This window comes from Mesoplodon densirostris, chromosome 1 (genome assembly GCF_025265405.1).
Source record: "Mesoplodon densirostris isolate mMesDen1 chromosome 1, mMesDen1 primary haplotype, whole genome shotgun sequence".
In the NCBI taxonomy this organism is placed as follows: domain Eukaryota; kingdom Metazoa; phylum Chordata; class Mammalia; order Artiodactyla; family Ziphiidae; genus Mesoplodon; species Mesoplodon densirostris.
Window position 1 is genome coordinate 147,704,310 of NC_082661.1, and position 23,545 is coordinate 147,727,854.

The 23,545-nt window shown below is 40.2% G+C and overlaps 1 protein-coding gene across 7 annotated transcripts in view; it reads left to right on the forward strand.

Annotated features, from left to right (window-relative positions):
* Window positions 1–23,545, forward strand: part of FRYL (FRY like transcription coactivator) — a 252,295-nt gene that overhangs the window by 213,494 nt on the left and 15,256 nt on the right. For all 7 annotated transcript variants that reach the window (XM_060110201.1, XM_060110192.1, XM_060110246.1 and 4 more), the window contains 8 exons: window positions 1,780–1,977; window positions 4,742–4,903; window positions 5,089–5,163; window positions 5,503–5,679; window positions 9,491–9,694; window positions 12,393–12,560; window positions 19,585–19,835; window positions 22,467–22,674. In XM_060110201.1, coding sequence (XP_059966184.1) covers window positions 1,780–1,977; window positions 4,742–4,903; window positions 5,089–5,163; window positions 5,503–5,679; window positions 9,491–9,694; window positions 12,393–12,560; window positions 19,585–19,835; window positions 22,467–22,674 — 1,443 coding nt within the window. The remainder of the gene's footprint in view (window positions 1–1,779; window positions 1,978–4,741; window positions 4,904–5,088; window positions 5,164–5,502; window positions 5,680–9,490; window positions 9,695–12,392; window positions 12,561–19,584; window positions 19,836–22,466; window positions 22,675–23,545) is intronic.

The following is a 23,545-nucleotide window of genomic DNA, read 5'->3' on the forward strand; positions in this document are numbered from 1 at the left end:
TGCTTTATTCAAATATTAAACATTTTACATACTTGAACTCTTGATGATCTTTCACATTTAGAACACAAGTACCAATATAATTTATGGAAACATCTCTGAAGAGATTTTAGCATTTTGCAATGCCCAGGGCTCCTAATTATTTCCATAAGAAAAAAATGATGATGATTTTTACATAGTCTAACTTTGTTAAAGATAAACTGTTTTCTACGATGATGTGCTTAAAATGTCACAGTATCATGTGGACTTTTTTTTTTTTTTGACTGCGTTGGGTCTTCGTTACTATGCGTGGGCTTTCCCTAGTTGCGGCGAGCGGGAGCTACTCTTCGTTGCAGTGTGTGTGCTTCTCATCGCGGTGGCTTTTCTTGTTGTGGAGCACAGGCTCTAGGTGCGCGGGCTTCAGTAGTTGTGGCTCATGGGCTTCAGTAGTTGTGGCGCACAGGCTCAGTAGTGTGGCTCACGGGCTCTAGAGCACAGGCTCAGTAGTCACGGGCTTAGTTGCTTCGCGGCACGTGGGATCTTCCTGGACCAGGGCATGAACCTGTGTCCCCTGCATTGGCAGGCGAATTCTTAACCACTGCGCCACCAGGGAAGCCACATGTGGACATTTTTAATTACTAGTAATATTTTATGCTTTAGATGTCTTCATAGCAAGATGTTATTAGCTAAATTGGATAATTCAGTTCTGCCAAAGATTTTTCACTTCCTTTTTTAAGTAGTATTTCCCCTCTCTCAGAACTGCCAACTGTGAAACAATATGTATAATACAAGGTTGAAGTTTGATTTTGGTACCACAAGTAAGGAAAAAAGTCATTTTTATATGATTTTCAGTAAGCAGTAAAAAAAAAAGTTCTAAATTTTTAATTAGACATTGATTCCTCTCCACATATACGTCTGTCATATAAATCATTCCTAAATTTTATTGGCAGAAATATACAAAACTAAAAGTAGAAGAATAACTCGAAAACATAGCCACCATATATAGGGGGAAAAGTTCACCCTATACAACTTAGGAATCACTGAGAGCATCGTTTTAGCGTAGCACTTATGCTTATTGTTTGGGGCTTGGGTCGTTAAGAAAAATCTAAAATTTTTTTAGTATTTTAATATTTTTATGTCTAAAAAGTATGCATCAAAAATTGTTTATCTCGGGCTTCCCTGGTGGCGCAGTGGTTGAGAGTCCGCCTGCCGATGCAGGGGACGCGGGTTCGTGCCCTGGTCCGGGAAGATCCCACATGCCGTGGAGCGGCTGGGCCCGTGAGCCATGGCCGCTGAGCCTGCGCGTCTGGAGCCTGTGCTCCGCAACAGGAGAGGCCACAACAGTGAGAGGCCCGCGTACCGCAAAACAAAAAAAACAAAAAAACAAAAAAATTGTTTATCTCCAAGACTTAAAACATTTAAAGTTTTAGAGTCTTAAAGCCATATACTTCATTCATCTAGAAAGTTCACATACATTATACAACCCCTTTGTTTACCCCAACTGCCAGATTACTGTATTAGACTTTCTCAACCAATAATATTTATAAAGCACTTATTGGGAAAAATGCAAAATATTCTGAGTTGGTAGCATTATTATATGTACAATATCTCATAAATTTAACAGTACAAATAATAACTTATTTTCTTTCCTTTTGTAACTCAGACCCTCTGTTAGGGACCTCAAAGTAAAAACGAATAATTTATAAGGAGTTTTTGTAGAAATAATATTTTCATTGCCTACAGTGTACACTAAGTTTTTGTTCTTAGTTAAATATGTATTTGTCTATTATTTTTTGAAACCAGAGTCCTTACTGGAAGGAAGCCCTTAACATCTTAAAACTGGTGGTGTCTCGCTCGGCAAGCCTTGTCGTGCCCAACGATATCCCCAGGACCTACGGAGGAGATACAGGTTCTCCTGAAATATCCTTCACTAAAATTTTTAATAACGTCTCTAAGGAGTTGCCTGGGAAGACCTTAGATTTTCATTTTGATATATCTGAGGTAAGATGCTCAGAGATTGATAAAGGTGCTCTATTAGAAATTTTCATTTCTTCATTTATTCATTCTGTCATTCAACAAGCATTGATTGAGCTCATACTCAGCAGTAGATGCTGTGACAGGTGTCATGAAAATGGGGTGGGAGTGGGGAGAAGGCCTATAGCCTCTTGGGGAGATAGGCAAATAAACATTGTGATAAGTGCTTTGACTGGAAGTAGGTTTGAAGTTCTATAGGAATATATAGCATGTACATATAACCTGATCTGAGCTGAATGTTGAGAGATAAGTAAACCTAGACGGGTATATATGGAAGTCTGGAGAGGGAGGAGTAATCCAAGAAAAAGCAGCATGTGTGAATGAAGGCTTGTAAGTGTGAGAAAGCACGGCGCTCTGGAAACTTCCATCCAATTAGTGTGGCCTACCCTGAGCACGGAGTACAGAGGATGGAGGTATAGAGTGGGATGAGAGAGGAAGCTGAAGGCATAGGGAGCCGCAAGGTCACCGGCATCTTGTCTGATGAGATGGCTTTCTCTTGAAGCAGTAGGCGCTCTTAAAGGGTTTTTAGCTGGAATAGGAAATATTAGGATTTGCATTTTAGGAAGATCACGCTGGCAACAGGATAGAAAATGGACCATGGAGGAGTGGGGTGGGAATTTTTAAGGAAACTGTTAGAGTAATTTGGGTAAAAGATAATGTTGGACTGTGTCCCTAGGCAACTGCAGAGGAAACAAAGAGGGAAAGGATGGTTTTCAAAAGTCTGAGGAAGTAATTGATGGGGTTTGATGGGAAGGAGAGGAGGTGCTAAGTAAGGAACAGACAAGGACAGTTGCTGTGACAACTTGGTGAGTGTTGGTACCTTTCAAAGGGGATGGAAATGCAGAGAGAACAGGTATTAGCAGGGAAGGAGGGCATGATGAGCTCAGTCTCGGGTATACTGGCTCCGAAGAGACCAAAAAACATACTGATGGAGATGCTAATTACCTAAAGAGATCTGAAGTTTTAGAGGAAAACTTGGGCAGAAGGAAAAAGTTTAAGGGTTTTCAGTGTCATATAGGTGGATGGTTGAAATCATGGAAGGAAAAATGAGGCTAAAATAAACTGAGATTTGAGAAGCCCTACATTTTAGGGCTAGATTGAGGCAAGGCCCCCCAGTCCAGAGGGAACCTGAACCCTGACTATGTTACATATTAATATCGATACAAATCTCATGCAAAGATTTTTTGACCCTTGCGGAGAGCATCAGTTTTGGTTTTTTTCCTCCAGAAACTCAGCCCACTCTTGTTGGCTTTGGTGCCATCGAAATGGTCTTTCACAAGCCAAGGCAGGAATTTTTCAAGAGAGAAGTTATTGATCAAGTATTGGGTGGGGGTGGGGGAGTTGAGAAAGATAACAGCTGAAGATCTACTCATGTTTTAATTGATTAGGATTATATAGATTAAAAAATTTTTTTGCAGTTTAGTCTTGGTCTTAGAATTTATCCAGAGCTTATTGGTTATTTTTTTAAGATAGAAAGTATGTTTACTGCCAATGTTTTGGTTTCTATCACCTGAGAATTTCTAACATGGAATACATAGAATGGGAATATGATAGAGAAACTGGGCTTTGCTGTTCTTTTGAGTCAGAAAATGATGGTGTCACAATTATTTTGTTTAAAACAGTGATATGAATCCTCAGAACATTTGATCTATATCACATAGTTAATTTCAATTTGTTTCATCAAAAAATTCCCAAGTACCTGCTCTGTGTGGGCTCTGGAGATATACTAGAGGAGCAGTGATGAGTCACACCCAGTCCAGGGACTCCCGAATAGCAGGGGGAGGGAGGCACAGAAACAATCACCATCACATGGTAAATGTCCAAGTATAATTACCCAGAGGTGGTGGTGGTATCAGCATAGGCCTCCTTGGAAGTCTGGAGGCAATGTTCAAAGTGATTAGGGGTTTGCTTGGTGCATGTTCTGTGCAAAGGAGGTGACATGTGCCAACACATAGGTCCACAAAGGCACCATATGCTTGGGGAGCAAGTTTAGCTTTGCTGGAGTATGAAGTTCAGGAGGGAGTGGTGGAGGCTGAAGTTGGGGAGATAAGCAGGAACCAGATCATAAGGGGACTTGGGTGACATGCAAGTGAGCTTAAAATTATATTCAAATGCAAATTTGAGACACTTCACAAAGCCAAGTAAATACACATGTTTTGGATCATCCAAAGTTTGGGCTCATCATGGAATTTTATGGAAATAAATTTTGGAAATGTTATATATCAGATTTGCAGTAAGACATATGTAGATAGCTTTCTCTTTGAAGTTGTTACTTATGTTGAATATTTGCAAAAGCACCTTATTGAGGCACACAACATGCATCAAAAAAACACCAAAATATTAATAGACATTAAGTCTGAGTGGTGAGCTGACAGGTGATTTTTTAAAATAATTTTCCTATTTTCTGAGCTTTCAAAGAGGACCTATTTTATAATCATGGGGGAAAAGGTGAAGATGGTAGTTTTTAAAGAAAGCAGATCTGTATTTAAAGTAGGAATAAGTTCTCCAATAATCTCCTCAGAGACTTGTTCCCAATAAAGTGAAATCTTATGATTAAAAAAAAAAGATATCATCATTACCTTTGATTTTTGTAGTATCTGCCTTACGCTAAGTAATCTTTCTCCTTATGCTGTTTTTTTTTGGCTGTTTATAAAAAATGTCATTATAGATACACTTAACCCATTTATGTTGAATTATTTCAGTCAAACACTGGCATTTTGTTTCTGTGTAGACACCAATTATTGGAAATAAATATGGTGATCAGCATAGCGCAGCTGGAAGAAACGGGAAGCCGAAAGTGATTGCTGTAACAAGAAGCACTTCCTCAACTTCTTCTGGTTCTAATTCTAATGCCTTGGTTCCTGTTAGTTGGAAGAGGCCACAGTTATCACAGGTACATAAAAGTTCATAGAATAAGAACCTGCTGTATAAAAAATAAATAAATAAAATAAAATTTTGAAAAAAGATTTTAAAAAAAGTTCATAGAATAGAAGAATCCATTTTATTCTATGTATGAGAACTTAAGAATTTGTCTTATTTTATCAGGAATCATAACGTTTGCATTTTCCTTCTCCTTAGCGAAGAACAAGAGAAAAGCTAATGAATGTGCTTTCTCTCTGTGGTCCAGAGTCTGGTCTTCCGAAGAATCCATCAGTGAGTAATCATGAAAACCTGTGTAAAGGTTTTAAACATCATGTTAGTCCATGAAGAAACAGAAATTACTGTCTCCTTGCTTGCCTTTTCTAACTTACCTTACTTACAGTGTTGACTAAGAATGAAAAAACTATTACTTGCCTTTCTGACACTTGGCCGCTATGCTAATTAAGCATACACCCAGTTAGACATTAGACCAAATTGAAGCTCTGAGCTCGTTGACAGATGAGGCCTGCAATGGCTCTTAGGGCACTGATGTCCCATATTCGAAGTGACAAAGCTGATGGATGGCCTTTTTCAGTTTTGTTTTGTTTTGCTTTGTTTTTGGCTGGGGGTCAGGTTGTATTTTCTTCTAATGAGGATTTGGAAGTCGGGGACCAACAGACTAGCCTCATTTCTGCAACAGAGGACATAATTCAAGAGGAAGAAGTAGCTGTGGAAGATAACAGCAGTGAACAACAGTTTGGCGTTTTTAAGGATTTTGACTTTTTAGATGTTGAGTTGGAAGATGCAGAGGTAAGGATATGGACTTTCTTTTCTAATATTTATAGAATAGTTGACAACTGCATGAAAACGAAGGATTTAACGACAGGATCTTTCCTGATTAAGGGCAGTGTAAGGTCAAAAGGTAAAAATCTAAACTGGGAACTAAACATGATTAGTACAGTTAGGCATAACAGAATAAGTCTGAAATAAAAGGAACATCTAATTTTTCATCTTTATATTTTAAAATATCGAGTAAAAATGGATTTCTTCAAAAGTATTTTTTTTAATTGAGGGTGCGCTTAGACTTAAATGTTTGCATGAATTATACAAATTAATGTGCAGCAGAATAGTAAAAATTACATTTAAATATATCAGACATGGGGAATTCCCTGGCAGTGCAGTGGTTAGGCTTCCACGCTTCCACTGCAGGGGGCACAGGTTCGATCCCTGGTCAGGGAACCAAGATCCTGAATGCCGGGCAGTGTGACCAAAAAAATTAAATTTAATTTAAAAAATAAAATAAAATTAGTTATTTTTTTAAAAATTATCAGACAACTTGAAAGAAGGTGGCCCTGAAACTAAATTGACGATTAAGGCGCCTTTGGCTCTCTTCTAGAACACTTTCCTATGGCTGAGATTCTGCCTATGACATTGATCATCATTTTCTTCTTTAGGTTGGAGCCAGCTCTCTCAAATGCCTCATTTCATTCAATACCAAGGACTTTGTCCTTGATATTGACTCCGTTTAGAGAAAGTTGATAGTTGTGTCAGTTTAGATGCTTCCTAAATGGAAAATCCAACTCAGAAAGTAGATTGACGCTCCCAGAACTGAGCTAGCCCAGAGTTAGAGCTTATTTTAGATAAGGCTCAGTGAGGTTTCAGGCTGTTTCTCTGCAGTTCTGTAGGCTCTGCCTTTCTCTGCAAGTCAGCTTCACCTCAGACGATCTTGGTTATGTCCACACACAGCAGTGTCAAGAGGAAGCAGGGGTCACTTCCAGAAATGCTCTCATGAAAGTAAAGAAGTTACTCTCTGAATGCTTTTAGCACACTTCTTGTCACATGTCATTGGCCCAAGTTGGGACATTTGCCAATTTCTAAACCAATCATTGTGGCAAAGAGAATAGGATTGCCCATTGCCCTGGTTGTGTTAGGCTGTTCAGGGCCTATTCCTGTAGCTGATGTCAGTCCCCTAAACAACAGTCTCCTGTTTACAGGAGTTTGAAAAGTTTACATCAAACAGATCACAAAAATGTTCATTCTAAAATTGTTATAAATGTCTATCTTCAAGAGCCCCAAATGCCTTACTGTCAAGTATTCATACCGTGTCACTGATATATCTCTGTCCAAAGACATTAAAATCACTCATATAACTTGCATGCATTCATCAACCCTCTTGAAGGGATGTTTCCTTTGGCTCATATAGGTGAGGTGGAGGAATAAAACGTAATGGCTTCTGCCATGTCACACCGTTAGCTGTTGATAGGAAGCCAGTTTAGGGAGGTCCTCCTGTGTGCTTCGGCGCCCCAGGCCCCCCACCCCTGCAGATATGAGGGTATGACCGTGGTGCCTCAGAGATCAGCAGATGCCCTTACACTGGCTGAGGGGCGGCACAGGCTCCTATGTCATAGTTCGCCATATTCCCAAAGACACCACTGGACAGGTTCACAGGAGCCCAAGAACAAGTATTGTTCAGCATCTTGTAGGGCAGTGGCTTTTAAACATTTTTTTTTTTTGGAGCTGTGGCCATTGCTAGTACATTTTATATCACATCCAAGTGTATCTATATGGACGCACCTTTAAAATAAAAGTTTCAAGAATATGCATCCTTACTCTATGCTATGCACAGTGATATTTTCTATTCCTTTCATTTCAGTTTTTTTTTTTTAAAAAAGAGCAGGTCACCAGCCTCTAAAATTGATGTCGCTCCCACAGTTTGAAAAACATGTTGTAGGAAATTGGACATACTTGCACAGTCAGGCAAGGAAGTGTGGTGGGTACAAGAGACCTGCTGACCTACCTCACGGGCATGAGCCACTTCTAAATTCTTCTGTAATTACTTGCTTTTTTCAGTGCAGAATTTAGAATCTCTAAAGGCTGGCTCTTGACATTTTTGTAATGGTCAGGTTCTTTCTTTTTGTTTGCCTTTTTTTTTTTTTTTTTTTTAAAAAGAACACTGTAAATGCTTTCAGGTTCATCCAGTACTCTAAAATGTCCATAGTAATGAATATAACTTTTGAATAGAACCTTAGAAGGAATTAAAGATGCTTATTATAGTTCTATCTTTCATACAAGTCACAGTAATTTGGGGAGTGTGGTGCTAATTTATGCCTCATAATTAGGCCAAATCAAATGATAGAGCTTTTCTAAAACCTAAAGATAGTCCTGCTTCCAACAAGGTAACAGGAAGTACTTTGCTGCAAAACAGACTTAACTGCTAATGAAACTTCGAAAATATCCCCCAACCTTGAAAGCCCACAGTGTGTATTCATTCATTCACCAGATATATATCAAGGGCTGTTGCCATTATTATGTGTTCTGCTACATCGCAATATTTGAAATGATATGTTCTAGGAAGGTGGCTTTCAAACTCTGATCTGCAGAGCCTTAGGGCTTCTAGATACCTGAGAAATAGGGAAAGATCCAAGGACTCCTGGCCACCTTTTTCAACCAGAGCAGCCCTGGTTTTGTTCATCAGTTTTGCACAGTTGATTTCTGTCGTAAATTTCATTTGACATGAGTATTCCTCTGCTTTATTAAAAAAAAAAAATCTGAAAACCTCTATTCTGGACAATCCCTCTTGAGTAAAGGAATACACATAAGTCATATTTTGCTAGCCAACACACTGTAATTTGTCATCAGGCCTTAAGAAAGAGGAGCATAAGAGTTATATCCTTACAAAAGGAGGATCAGCTTGGAATAACAGAAACGTTAACTTATATAAATCCATAAGTGGGGCAAAATAGAAATTTGTCTTATTTCCTATTGACCTTTTGAGATTGGCAAAGGTTACGTTTTGATAACTATAATCTTGATTTTAAACTACTTTGTAGCAAAAAATGACCATTGGGTTTAGCCAGAACCATGCTACAATCTAAAATAATTGTGAACCTGTATGTTGTCAACTGAATGTGGGTATTTTAAGTCAGTTTTACATTGTATCCAGCATTAAATCTATGTAAATTTTGAAGATTTTCCTAAAGTTTGTGTTGCCAAAGTGTATCATAGAAATGTTGTTTTAAGTGTCTGTCTCTGACTTTTTCACAATATATTTTGCATAAAAAAGTAGTTTGAATCACATGTTGGCTTCCTGCACAAAGCTTAATCCAGAGCTTGAATCAGTCTTTGGGTTTGAGAAATCACAAAGAGTTTTCCCCAAAAGTGTAGTGTATATTTACATGTTTGTCTTCGTTCTTTCTAATTCTGTGTGTTTTCCTTTTTGCTAACCAGGAGCTGCAGGTAAGTTGCAGCCTGGTGTTGTGGATTGTTTATTTGTTGTCATCTGTGATGTATTTGTCTTCCTTGTGGTCTCATCTGTGTTTGTGTATTAGAATAGAAATGGCCTAGGTAGTAGATTTAGTTGGTCCCCAGTAATATAAGATAGAAAGTCAAGAGAATTCTTTAGTTAAAACAGGGCATTGACCAAATATTTTGATCCCTTTAAATATTATAAATATTGAATGATGTTTTAAAAGTTTCAAGAAATTGAAGGGCTGATTGAAACTCTGCTTATGATGATGCATTAAGTATTTCTCATCTTGGTGTATGTTTTCCTGCTGTATTACCTTTTCTATATTTATAAGCATGTATTTGAGGTCTTAGAAACGAGGTCTTGCTTTTCCAGGGTGAAAGCATGGACAATTTCAACTGGGGAGTCCGCAGGCGCTCACTGGACAGTATTGACAAAGGGGACACACCATCCCTCCAGGAGTACCAGTGTTCCAGCAGCACCCCCAGCCTGAACCTGACAAACCAGGAGGATACGGACGAGTCCTCAGAAGAAGAAGCAGCACTCACAGCAAGCCAGATACTCTCACGCACGCAGATGGTACAGTGACCTTTTCGTACAGTGACAGCTGGCCTCCTTTCTCCTAACTTCCAACTTAGTAATTACTGTTTCTCTATATTGTGATTTTCATTTCAGTGCGGGTGAAATGCACACACTGAAATGAAAATACAAAATTGTAGCCGCAATGCAGTGTTCCATTATTCATGACAGAACTAAACATTCGCTACTGTGTGCCGCTTAGCTGCTGAGACGTATGTTCTATTGCTTCTCTCCTAGTAACAGTGAGTTGTGCTGGGCACTGTTAGAGGCCCTCGCCTTGAATGATACATGTTTTGGTATCGGTGTGAGCGCCAGCGCTGCTTAATTCTCCACCTGCTTTTCTTTCCTTGTCAGCGTGGAAAGATGGAGCACAGCTTTGCTCTCTTTGCAAGATCAAGTCAGTTATATGGAGGTTCTGACTTGTATTCCAAGGGTGAGATGGCAGATATTCAGAGAGAGAGAGACAGAGACAGATGAGAAAATGAAGGCTGCAGGAGTAGTCTGTCCGTTCAGAAATGTGGACTAAGGGGAGCACCGAACACGAAGTGGTAGCTGGTTTGGAACTTGAAGATGGCAAAACAAGGAGAGAGAAGGGGTGTGGATTAGCCACCGTGGTCCACGTGATGAGGAGTCAGCTAGTGAAGACCAGGCGGCAGCTACAGTTACAGCGCCCTTACATGAGGGCCCTTTACCTGCCTCTCTTTAATTGGGCCCATTTGCATCACACTCGGTCTGCTGGTAAAGCACTGGCAGTGCTGTTGAATGGCCGGGCTGAGTTGGCTTTAGACAGTGAACATGTACAGTTGTCAGCTTGTGGTTGGCTTCCTGTCACGTCTCCTGTTTTGGCATCTCACCGTTACCCCAGTATGTCTTTCCACTAACTCCCTATCACGTCCTAAGTGATAAGGTGTTGCTGATAACAGTAGCAGTAGTTACCACTCGCTGAGTGTTTGAGATTCATCAGGCCCTGGGCAAGGTGTTTTACGTGGATTAGTCACTATAACTCTCCCCCCAACCACACAAGCTAAGTATAGTTACAGCAGTTCTGTAGATTAAGTGACTTGTCCCAGGACACACAGCTAGTAAGTGCATTTGAGCCAGGCGGTCTGCATGCTACCTAAAGGACGGTCTCCTCCAGGGACTGTGCGCATTTAAAGGAACAGTGAGTTGCTGGTAGCAGCGACTCAATGAAGAAGGCCCAGGCTCTCCCTGGAGCCAGACTAGAGGCTCAGAGGCTGGCATCGTGCCACCAACCTGCTGTGTAATTGCGGTCGTTACCTACCCTCTCCCAATAGTACCTGCAGTACCTGTCTCCTGGGAATTTCATGGGGAGGACAGTATAGTAAGTGCTTAACAAAGGTTAGCTCCCATGAGAGCCTCAGGGCAGAACTGACTGTCTCCTTAGAAGGCCGACCCTAGTCATAGTGGTAGTGAAATTAAAAAAGAATTTGAAGCTGATTCCTCCTCACAGGGGAAAAAAAAATTAGTTTTTGCCTTTATCTATTCTGAATCATGAACTTGATTTTTCTTATGTCAAATATTGGCCGTTAAAAATGTATAACCCTGCATGGGCAGAAATTGAGACACAGATGTAGAGAACAAACGTATGGACACCAAGCGGGGGAAAGTGGCGGGAGGGGGGTGGTGGTGTGATGAACTGGGAGATTGGGATTGACATGTATACACTAATATGTATAAAATGGATAACCAATAAGAACCTGCTATATAAAAAAAATTAAATTAAATTTTTAAAAAGAAAAAAAGTGTATCTAAATATTAAATAAAATGTATACTTTTAAAAAGTTCAAAAAAATAAAATAAAATCATAATCACAGTACCATTTCACACCTAAAAAATAATTCCTAAAAAAAATGTATAACCCCACTTAAAAGAGGAAAAACTGTAATATTTTCTTAGAACATAAACCCACTGAGGCTGGCCTGCCATTACAACTTTATTGTCCTAATTCTTTACGTCTTGCTGAAGTTTTGTGGTATTGATTTTTGCTTAAATAAGTGAATGGCCAGTTCAGACTTATGTGCCTGCTTCCCAGTTAATAACGCTGCTTCTTGAGAATCCACTGAGTGTTTGGTGCCAAAGCCACGGGGGAGGTGAAAGCGCCCCCTTCACGAGTCCTCAGACCAACTGCAAGCCCGAGACGTCACTATAAAAATAAGAATTTTAGGGCTTCCCTGGTGGCGCAGTGGTTGAGAGTCCGCCTGCCGATGCAGGGGACACGGGTTCGTGCCCCGGTCCGGGAAGATCCCACATGCCGTGGAGCGGCTGGGCCCGTGAGCCATGGCCGCTGAGCCTGCGCGTACGGAGCCTGTGCTCCGCAATGGAAGAGGCCACAGCAGTGAGAGGCCCGCATACCACAAAAAATAAAAATAAAAAAATAAGAATTTTAGGTCAAGATTAACACAGTCACAAGGAGCTCTTTCACTTTGGTAGTTATTATTTAGCAAAATTTAACCCTTGTTAACGGATACTTCATTTCTGCTGATGGGTTAGTTGCTTGCATTCACAGCACCAATTCTGGCATAGACTGAAATGAGGGGAAAAAGTAATTTTAGGAAGTCAAAGAAGCTCTTTATAACTATGGCCCCAGAATGTCTTACAACATAGAATGTTTCTTGTGGCCTTTGTGACCATCACTGACTCATAAATGAATTCCTTATTTTACTATCTCTCCTTTTAGTTAAACAATGATTCCGCTGCAGATGAAACCATGCCAGACCATCCTGATTTACTTCTTCAGTCTCAGGATTCCACGGGCAGCATCTCAACAGAAGAAGTGCTGCAAATCAGAGATGAGACCCCAAGTTTGGAAGCTTCTCTAGATAATGCTAACAGCCAGCTGCCTGAGGTGGGGAGACATGGGGGCTGGTGCATGGCCAATCTGGGCTCTTTTTAGCAATCCGTTATACCCCTTGCTTTTCTTTTGAAAGAGTTTTCATCTGATACGCTAATTATTTGATTTGTTACCAGTATTTCTAACCTGTTGGTTAAGTGATATAGTCTAAGTGAAATAGTCAGATCTGATGATTGGAAAAAAAAAAAAATTGATAGATTAAGGAAATGACCTACAGGTTAAAAATAACCCTGAGTGTTTTTAATGAGCATTTTGTGCTGCAGAATGTGATTAGGTTAATGTACAGGCGCTTCTCTGGGGATGGGGAGCATCTTCTGTGGCAGTGTGCCTTCTTTGAAGGACCGCTTTTGTTTTTTCTTCTCTTTTTGCTTTGTATTTGGGTTTTTGTGATTGGTGCTATAATTGGGATGAAAACCTCAGGCCAGCTGTGTTAGCAGTTGGTTAAAATGAAACCTTTTAGAAAGATTTTGGAACTACTAGTATTATGTTTTTTGGAAAGGCCTGTGAGAAGTAAGCCAGATTCCAAGCTAATGACTGACCAAAAATAAGTAAGTATTAGTTTTCTTAGTTTGTTTGGTTTTTTTTAAGATTATTACAGATATTTTTTAAACTGTAATTGCTATAGCTCTCTCATATATGCTATTATGCCTTGGTATTAGGAAAATACTATATTTTTTTCAGTGTTAACCAAATTAATGTAGTTATTAGATCTAGACCAATCTAGTTGTTAGATCTTATTATCTGAGTAAGTTGAAATCTCATGTTCTTATTACACTGACAATGTATTGTAGATCTTTACAGTAAGCAGATATATTTTGAAATGAAGGCATTTGGGGAGTTTTTTAAATGCTCATATTAGTACGGCTGAAGTTTAGGTAATTCAATTCAACAAATTTTTATTGAGATTTACTAGATGCTGGGCATTCCATTAGGTGCTAGAAAGATGAATAAGACATTACCCTGTCCTCAGAGTGTCCACTGTCTATTAAGGGAGACAGAGATGGTTTAAAAAAAGGGGGGGGCATTACATGCCAATATGAGAAACTCAGTAATAGACATGCTCAAAGCTTTGTGAAAACTCAAAGGACAACCTATCAGCTGTGCATTAAGGGTGATGGTGGCAAAGGATGGGCTTCGTGGTGATTGAGACTTTGCAGGCAGAGGGGCATCATGCAGAAAGACGTGGCCGTGTGAAATAACATGGTATGTGCAGGCAGCAGCAGTGGGAGAGATGGACGAGTCTAAGACATGCTGGGTCCCACAGGCCGTGCTAAAGACACACTTTACCTTGAGATGATAGGAAGACATGAATTTTCATTCTTCCCAGAGATGCCTGTTATGTGACAAGCCCTGTACCAGATACCGACGTGGGAATACGGGGCACACAGGCAGTCAGACATTTAAGCAATATTTATTTACTGAGCCCCTGCCGTATGCTGGGCGCTGTCCTAGGCCCTGGGCATATGGCACCGCGTGAAACAGGCCAAGGCTCCTGGTTTATGGAGCTTAATTCTAGTAGGAGAGACACAATAAACAGGTAAAACAGATAAAACATAAATGATGTATCTGAAAGTGATCATCTTGCTATTCATACTAAGAAAATCTGACCGTAATGTGGACTTGGTAAGGGAGAGAGTTAGATAGGGCGGCATTTGAGGTGGAACAAGTGACGAGGAGCCAGCCCTTGAAGGTGTGGAGAAAGAATGTTCTGGGCCCAGGAAACAGGAGTGGAGAAGGCCCTGGTGTGTCTGATGAGCCAACAAGCCAGCCCTTGGGGCTGGAGCACGTGTACCTGAGAAAGGAGTTGGGGAGGAACTGGAGGGGCTGGGCGCTCTCGAGGGCAAGCTTAGAGGCCACACAGCAGGCAACCGTCGGAGGGTTTTCAGCAGAAGGATGACATGATCTGATTGTGTTTATTCTCTTCAATCTTGGCTTTTTCTGCGGCAAAGGGAAAGTTGGTTCCAGTACCTAGACCTGCCACGTGGAGCTTGCAGTCTGTCATCCAGGAAGGTTAAAGTCCGATCAGTGTTTTAGTAAAGTCTCTGACCGAGCTGTGGAGGGAGGATCGGAGGGGGCTGAGATGAGGAGACAAACGAGGGGAATAACAGCAGGAGATCAGGGGTCCCGAAGCGACAGAGCGCGTGGGCAGGAAAGTGTCTACGGGGGGAGCTGACAGGGTTCAGAGCTGCGCTTGAAGTAGACTGTATTACTTTCAGTGTTGGAAGGCTTGTTATATGAGCATTAGCTACTAGTTAATCTAATCTGCTGTGTCTGGTGTGCCTCATAGCATGTTACTGGTCAACAGACATCCTCATTAGAAACAATGGAAAACAGCAGGCTGGTACTAGAAATACCTTTTTAACAAAAGCAGTATGGTTAAATGGTCATATGCTTTAATTTTGTGTAGTTAACAGACAGGGAAATCTTTTATTTTTGGTAATTAAAATAGCTGTAATCATAGTTAGTGAGTAAACTACCTCCTGTAAATCATTCATATTTATTGGAAGTGAATCGGAAATTCATATATATTTCCACACATAATGGAAATTGTGTTATTTCAGATGAGACATTCATTCATCCAACAATATCTAATGGGCCTACTTCTGAGGTACTATAAAGTTCCTGAGGATACTTTTTTTTTTAATGAAGGAAAAACACTTTAATTTACTAGGTTTTTTTCCCTTTTACAGTAGTGCATTTCAGTATCACTGTAAACTTTGTGACACTGGCAGATGAGAATGAAGGAGATATTTTTGAATCATACTATTTCTTTTAGAAATAATTCTGTTGACATTAAAATTAATCACCAAAAGAATGGCTGTCCACAAGAGAATGATTCAAGTTTGTATCTGCTGGATACGATGGCCTAATTTGTTTGTCCCTGGTGTGCCAAACAGTGTTAAATGACCCAAAATTGTGCCTTTAAAAAAAGTATGAGGGCTTCCCTGGTGGCGCAATGGTTGAGAGCCCGCCTGCCGATGCAGGCGATGCGGGTTCGTGCCCCGGTCCGGGAAGATCCCACATGCCGCAAAGCGGCTGGGCCCATGAGCCATGGCCGCTGAGCCTGCGCGTCCGGAGCCTGTGCTCCGCAATGAGAGAGGCCACAACAGTGAGAGGCCCGTGTACCGCAAAAAAAAAAAAAAAAAGTATGAAAGCACTAATATATTGAAATAAAACCAGAACTCTATTATATAGAGTTATATATGAGTTACATACGCTATGCATATTGCTATAAAGCAGTTTCTCAAGAAAAAGAATACAATTAATTGTAGTAGATGAAACATTTTATGAACTAAAGAAAAAATCCTAGAAATGTTTATTTGAATTTTTCCCCTTAAATTATGTTAATATCGGGAAGAAGAAACATAATAGGCTAAAGCATTCCACCTCAAGACAGAAAATTTAGAACCCAGTGTGTCCTTCCCTTCTCTATAATATATACAAATTACTCTAGAAGGATTTATGTCCTTGTGTTTATCAGAGAAACCTCCACAGAGAGATTTCTTCTAGTATCTATAATAGTTTAGATACCGATTCATGTGTGACAGAAATTATTCCTTATAGGAAATGAAACTTGAAATGGAAGTGTGTGCGTGTGTGTGTGTGTGAGAGAGAGAGAGAGAGACAGACATTGTGTAATAAGGTAAAGTTCAAGAAAATTTGATTCTCACCATCTGTGTATAATAGTGGAATTCATTCCATTAACCAAAAAGCACTCTCTTCATGAATTCTAGGTGTTATTAGAAAATTTCAGCATATACTATATAATAATAATTTTAGTTAAAACATCTATTTTCAACTTATTATTCAAGAACAAATGACAACAAAATACAGGTGTACACTAATGAAAAGTGACGGCATTAAACTAAGAAGTTAGGTGGGTTATTTCAACATGATACGTAGAAGGAAAAATATCTTTCCAAATAACTAATGCTTACCCCTTTAATGGCCAGATCTTTAAGAAAAAAATTCAGATGGCGGGGCTTCCCTGGTGGCGCAGTGGTTGAGAGTCCGCCTGCCGATGCAGGGGACACGGGTTCGTGCCCCGGTCTGGGAAGATCCCACATGCCGCAGAGCTGCTGGGCCTGTGAGCCATGGCCGCTGAGCCTGCGCGTCCGGAGCCTGTGCTCTGCAAGGGGAGAGGCCACAACAGTGAGAGGCCCGCCTACCGCAAAAAAAAAAAAAAAATTCAGATGGAAACCTTAAATAGAGTGTATTGAATATAGGCTATTGGAGCAATTAAGGAATGATTATACTATATTATTTATAAAGTACTATCCTGTGAAGACTCAAAGAGTTTGTGCTTCCCTGCATAACTATCTCCAGACCAGTGTTCCCTTAGTACACTTTGTGTTTTCCTGCCATGTTTCTGTGCCTTCGATATCTTCTAAGTCCTTTTCCCTGAGACACCGTCTATCTTAGCTTGGGCTGCTATAACAAAATACTGTCACCAGGGGTGCTTATCAACAATAAAATGTATTTCTCACAGTTCTGGAGGCCAGGAAGTCCAAGATCAAGGTGCCAGCCATTCATTGTCTGGTGAGGGCTCTCTTCCTGGGAGCTCTTCTTGCTGTGTTCTCACATGGTGGAAAAAGAACAAGCCAGCTCTCTGTCCTCTTCTTATAAGGGTCCTAATCCCATTCATGGGGATTCTACCCTCATGACCTAATCACCTCCCAAAGGCCCCTACCTCTAATACCATCCCATTGGGAGTTAGGGTTGCAACACATGAATTTTGAGGGGACAGAAGCACTATTGGTCCATAGCACTATTGCTACCCCATCTTTGTCAAAACCCACCATATGTTGTTTCCTCCAAAGAGACTAGTCTTCATTGCCTCAACCAGATGTGATCTTTCCCTTCTTTGAGTACCAGTAGCCCTCTGTATATCACTTATATTTACCTTACATGTACCATACTCTACTGTATATTATCATCATTTGTATATTAGCCTAACCCCATTATTAGTTTGCACGCTAATTGTAGTTATTAATTTATCCCAGAGCACCCAGCCCAGAAGCTGGTCAAAATCCTTCATTTTATACATGAATTTTACGGATGAGGTCTGAGGTCAGGAGCTCTGGATTTCACTTACTTTTCATAATTTGGAAGGAAAATTCTATTTTTATCCATGAAAAAGAGATAAGGAACTACTGTAGAACTGAGTAGTAACCTTAGGTCTAAGTACTGAAAGAAGTTCATCTTTTTTCCTAAAGCTGTGAGACTATTAGTGCTTACTTTCAAACTGATTGAACTAATGTCCATGCAAATTAAAACTGGTGCTGATATGACATGATATACACCCCGGAAGTATTTTTCTTTTTCAATAGTGGTAGTTCATTTATTCAGCCAGTACCTGTTGAACTTTTACTCCACGCCAGGCACATGGCAACATTATTTCAGTAATGTTACAATGGATAGGAAGGAAATACCACTGTATACTTTATTTTAATTTTTTATTTTTAATTAATTTATTTATTTTTGGCTGCATTGGGTCTTTGTTGCTGCGCGCAGGCTTTCTCCAGTTGTGGCGAGCGGGGGCTACTCTTCGTTGCGGTGCATGGGCTTCCCATTGCGCTGGCTTCTCGTTGTGGAGCATGGGCTCCAGGCATGTGGGCTTCAGTAGTTGTGGCTCGCAGGCTCTAGAGCGCAGGCTCAGTAGTTGTGGCACACGGGCTTAGTTGCCCCGTGGCATGTGGGATCTTAGTTCCCCAACCAGGGCTCAAACCCATGTCCCCTGCATGTGCAGGCGGATTCTAAACCACTGTGCCACCAGGGAAGTCCGCACTGTATACTTTATAACACACATTTCCATTATCATTTCCCCCATTGACAAATGTTTATAGTTCATTTAATTCTCAAAAGTACAACAGTCTAAAATTGCCCAGGGTTCTCTGAGCTCTAACTCAGTGATGAAGCAGCCTCAGAACTCAAACCTAAATGAGTTACTGTGGTCTTATGACCTGAAAGCAAATCTTACATCTCTGGTGTTCGGCTCACTTAAACCAGTCAGGTGGCCCTCGCTGTTTTCATTCAGCAGCCTTCTGATTGGTCAGGAACAGTAGTCATTGCTACTGTTCTTGATTCACAGTAGCCCCACAGGACCAGTGGGTTAACCATTTTGAATTACCTCCCCTTCTTATATCCACGATTCACTGGATATAAGGTTCAAGCATAATGAAAGAAATGACATTTCAAATAAGAGAGAATTGATAGTAATAATACAAAGTTATACTTATGTAGAATTAGAATATGTATGAGAGAAGGTATTATATAAGGATATATTTCTAAGTAAACACCTAAATCCTAGTAGGAGAAAAAAGATCTCCATGGGGCCTCCCTGGTGGCGCAAGTGGTTGGGAGTCCGCCTGCCGATGCAGGGGATGCGGGTTCGTGCCCCGGTCTGGGAGGATCCCATATGCCGCGGAGCGGCTGGGCCCGTGAGCCATGGCCGCTGGGCCTGCGCATCCGGAGCCTGTGCTCCGCAACGGGAGAGGCCACAACAGTGAGAGGCCCACATACCGCAAAAAGAAAAAAAAAAAAAAAAAAAATCTCCATGATATTTCTAAGTGGCAATAGGTGATACATTTTAATTTCAAAATATTTTAAAGCTGGAAATTTTTTTTTTTTTTTTTTTTGCGGTACACGGGCCTCTCACTGTTGTGGCCTCTCCCGTTGCAGAGCACAGGCTCCGGATGCGCAGGCTCAGCGGCCATGGCTCACGGGCCCAGCTGCTCCACGGCATGTGGGATCTTCCTGGACCGGGGCATGAACCCGTGTCCCCTGCATCGGCAGGCAGACTCTCAACCACTGCACCACCAGGGAAGCCCTAAAGCTGGAAATATTTTTAAAAATCAATTTTATACGATCAGAGTCCAAAAACTCCAAAACTTAAACTGTGTAAATGAAGACTGCCTAGTAAAATAGATGTAGGTCGGTGGCAATAGTCATTTATTCTGTGTTGGTAAAATTCTCTTTTATGTTTTTCAAGGCCATAAAAAACATAATTGTTTTACAGGATACAAACTCAGTATTAAAGGAGGAACAAGTTCTTACAGCCTTTGAAGATGAAGGGTCGTATATTATTCAAGAACAGCAGGATTCTCTCGTGTGTCAAGGGATTCTTGATTTAGAGGAAACTGACATGCCAGAGCCTTCGGCTCCAGAGAGCTACCCCGGGTCAGTCTGTGAAGAAGATGTCACCTTAGCTCTGAAAGAACTGGATGAACGATGTGAAGAAGAGGAAGCGGATTTCTCTGGGCTGTCTAGGTGAGAATACAGTATCACAGACACAATAATGAGGTGATATTTTCTCTCCTATCCCCTCCCAAATATGACCCTCTGTTTTAGTAAACGGACTTTCATTCCTGTGTATGTTTCCAAGGTAAAAAAAATGAGTTACCTCATTTTTACGATGGGTTTATTTTCTATTATTGACATTCACTTAAAGAAAAACAAGTAGGCCATTCTCAGAACATAGTGAGTAGCATTCTGCATTTAGAAGTACACCAAATACCTATTTTGGCAAAATGCCGAATGGCTGAGTGTTAAAATCAATATTGGACCATGGCCAGAACCAAGTATCAAAATCATGGTATGAACTCTGATACCAGAACAAATCTGAAATAGGTTCCAAAAATTATTTTATAGTTTTATTATCAACAGTCATATTTTTAAAGTTTGACGTATATAATGGGCAAAAGTGACCATTTCTTACTACTGTCAGACGTTAGAGTGCTCCTTTTAAATGTTTATGCGCCATAGCTTCAGAATTATCACAAAGTGATAGTTGAATTCTCAAATAGGACTTTTTTTCGCTCATGGGCTGACAAAATTGAATAATCAATTATTACATAAAGTTCTTTTTTTTTTTTTTTTTTTTTTCATAAAGTTCTTAAAAGAAAGTTTGGTGACTGTTATGTAACTTAAATACCAAACAATTCTATAATGATGAGACTTATGATATAATCTACATCTACTATTTTGCTTTTTAAATTAATTTTATAAATATTTGTGGCTCAAAATAATGTTCTTTATAAGCACATCTAATTTAATGCACTCTCAGTGTATTTATTTCCCTATTCAACAGTTGGAAGCTCCTTGATAACTATTTTTATATAAAAATTAATAATTAGTAATCAAGTCTATCAGAGCTTTACTCCTACAATGAAAGCTTTTCATATGCTCTGGCATATCAATACTTCAAGTAATAATTGAGTTTTAACATATATAGCACATGAGGAGATTTTTCACTCTCAGCATATCTGGAATGCCTATCTACACTTGAAAGTGCACATTCAGATGTTAACAGCACATCTTGGTGACACACCTTGTTCATATTACTGACTTGGATGTGACAGTAGCCTATGCAGTCACTCACTCATTGATCATACACAAGTTAAGGGACACCAGAAATGATGCAGGGGTAGATACTCAGCTGTCTGCCTTTCTAAAAGGCTGCAGCCAAAGAGCTGACTTTGGCCAAGCACTGAAGTTGAAATAGAATTAAACATCCTTACTAAATATAGGGGTATATGTACTCAAGCTTAGAGGATACATTTTGTTCAAATCAATCACCACATTGACATTTTAAAAATTAAACTTTTTGAGATATGATTTTTTACTTCAAATGTCTGCTTCATTTTGATCTCCCCCTGCCCCAGTCTTCTCAGATCCCTCTCTTCCATATGAATTGCTCCGTAATTTCTATAAAGCCTTGTGGAGCTACCCAGTAATGTGAAATACACAATATTAAGACCCAGAGTCACACATTTCCTTATAGGATGCCCAACCCAAATACATCTCCATCTTTTCCCATTGTCTCATTTTTGTATGTATTATCTGACTGTGGGGATTATAAATTTCTCAAAGAAAATGGCCAGGCCTTATATTTCTTTAAGTCAGATCTGTTACTGCCATAATACTGCTAGGCATATAGTATATGTCATGGCTTTAACACTGGGTTTGGTCGCATTTGAAGTCCTGGCTTCAAATTCTGGCTCTGTCATTTCCTACGCAGTAGCCTAGGCACATCATTTAACTTCGCTGAACTTCTTGTTTCCTCACTGGTAAAAAATCAAGATAATAATAGTACTTAATTGTCCTAGAGTTGCTGTGAAGATTGAATGAAAACAATCTGTATAAAGCACCTAATATATAGCCCTTGACATAAAAGTACATGACAAAAACTTTAAAAATATTATCATTGTCAATCTGGGCCTGTTCAAATAAAAAGAGCCTCCAAAATTGACCATTTAAAATGAAAGCATTCTAATCTGTATTATTCATAGAAGTTACAGAAATTACTCCATAGCCCTGGCCTATGCTAGGACTTGAGCTGTTGTAAGTTGGTCATGTGAAATTAGATTTCTAATTCCAAAGATGCTAAGAAAGAACAAGATGCTAGAAAGAACAGGATGAATAAGAAAATCTGTTCACAGACCTACTTGAGAATGGACTTGAGGATATGGGGAGGGGGAAGGGTAAGCTGTGACAAAGCGAAAGAGAGGCATGGACATATATACACTACCAAACGTAAGGTAGATAGCTAGTGGGAAGCAGCCGCGTAGCACAGGGAGATCAGCTCGGTGCTTTGTGACCGCCTGGAGGGGTGGGATGGGGAGGGTGGGAGGGAGGGAGATGCAAGAGGGAAGGGATGTGGGAACAGATGTATATGTATGACTGATTCACTTTGTTATAAAGCAGAAACTAATAAAAAAAAAAAAAGAAAGAAAATCTGTTTGTTTGTGCTTCCTCACAAAGTTTAGGTGGTTGCACATTTTCTAAATCAATGTGTATATACGAGTAAAAAATAATCTATGTTAGATGACAAACTATTTTAAGTAATTGAGTGTATTCTTTTGCGATAATATTTATGATGATGATATCTTGTGTTAACAGTCAAGATGAAGAAGAGCAAGATGGTTTTCCAGAAGCACAGACATCACCTCTGCCATCACCATTTCTTTCTGCCATCATAGCCGCTTTTCAGCCCGTAGCATACGATGATGAAGAAGAAGCCTGGCGCTGTCATGTCAATCAGATGCTGTCTGACACTGATGGGTCCTGTGCAGTGTTTACTTTTCACGTGTTTTCTAGGCTGTTTCAGGTCAGTGAGGTTTAGGGTTTCTGAATTCATATTATAGTTACCTGATAAAGTTATGGGGTTTTGGCTAAAATCAGTAGCTCAAATTTTAATATTCCTACTGATTCCCTTTAAAAATTTTTATTTTCCTGAGATAGTGATTTATTTTATTTTATTTTATTTGCGGTACACGGGCCTCTTACTGTTGTGGCCTCTCCTGTTGCGGAGCACAGGCTCCGGACGTGCAGGCTCAGCGGCCGTGGCTCACAGGCCCAGCCGCTCTGCAGCATGTGGGATCTTCCCAGACCGGGGCATGAACCCGTGTCCCCTGCATCGGCAGGCGGACTCTCAACCACTGCGCCTCCAGGGAAGCCCTGAGATAGTGATATTTAAATTTACACTTCGACATTGTAACACTGCTGGGACATTATACAACGACTAGTACTGATATCGCCCCTAAGGCAATTAGAGTAAAACTTCAGAACAACATCTGATAAGTTTTCTGCGGTATGCTAGGCACTTTCAGGGACACTGAAGAAATATAAAGCATGGTTCCTGCCTTCAAGGAGCTTACGTCAGTATCATAAGACAACTTATCATAAAGTGTTAAATCATTGGCACTTTCATCACTGTGTGGGGACCTTAAAAATTTTAGCCAGGGTTGCTTCCAGCCCTAAAAATAATATGAGCTAACATTTATTGAGCACTTAGTACATGCTAGGCGCTAGGCTATATGTTCTACATTAAGTAATTCTTACAATAGACCTATGTAACGTAGATGTGTTTTTAGCATTCTGTAGCTAGGGAAACCAAGGCAGAGAGAAATGCCACCATTTAAGTCATTATTTTCCAAACCACCTGCCACCTTTCCTCCCTACCTCAGCAACTTTGCCCA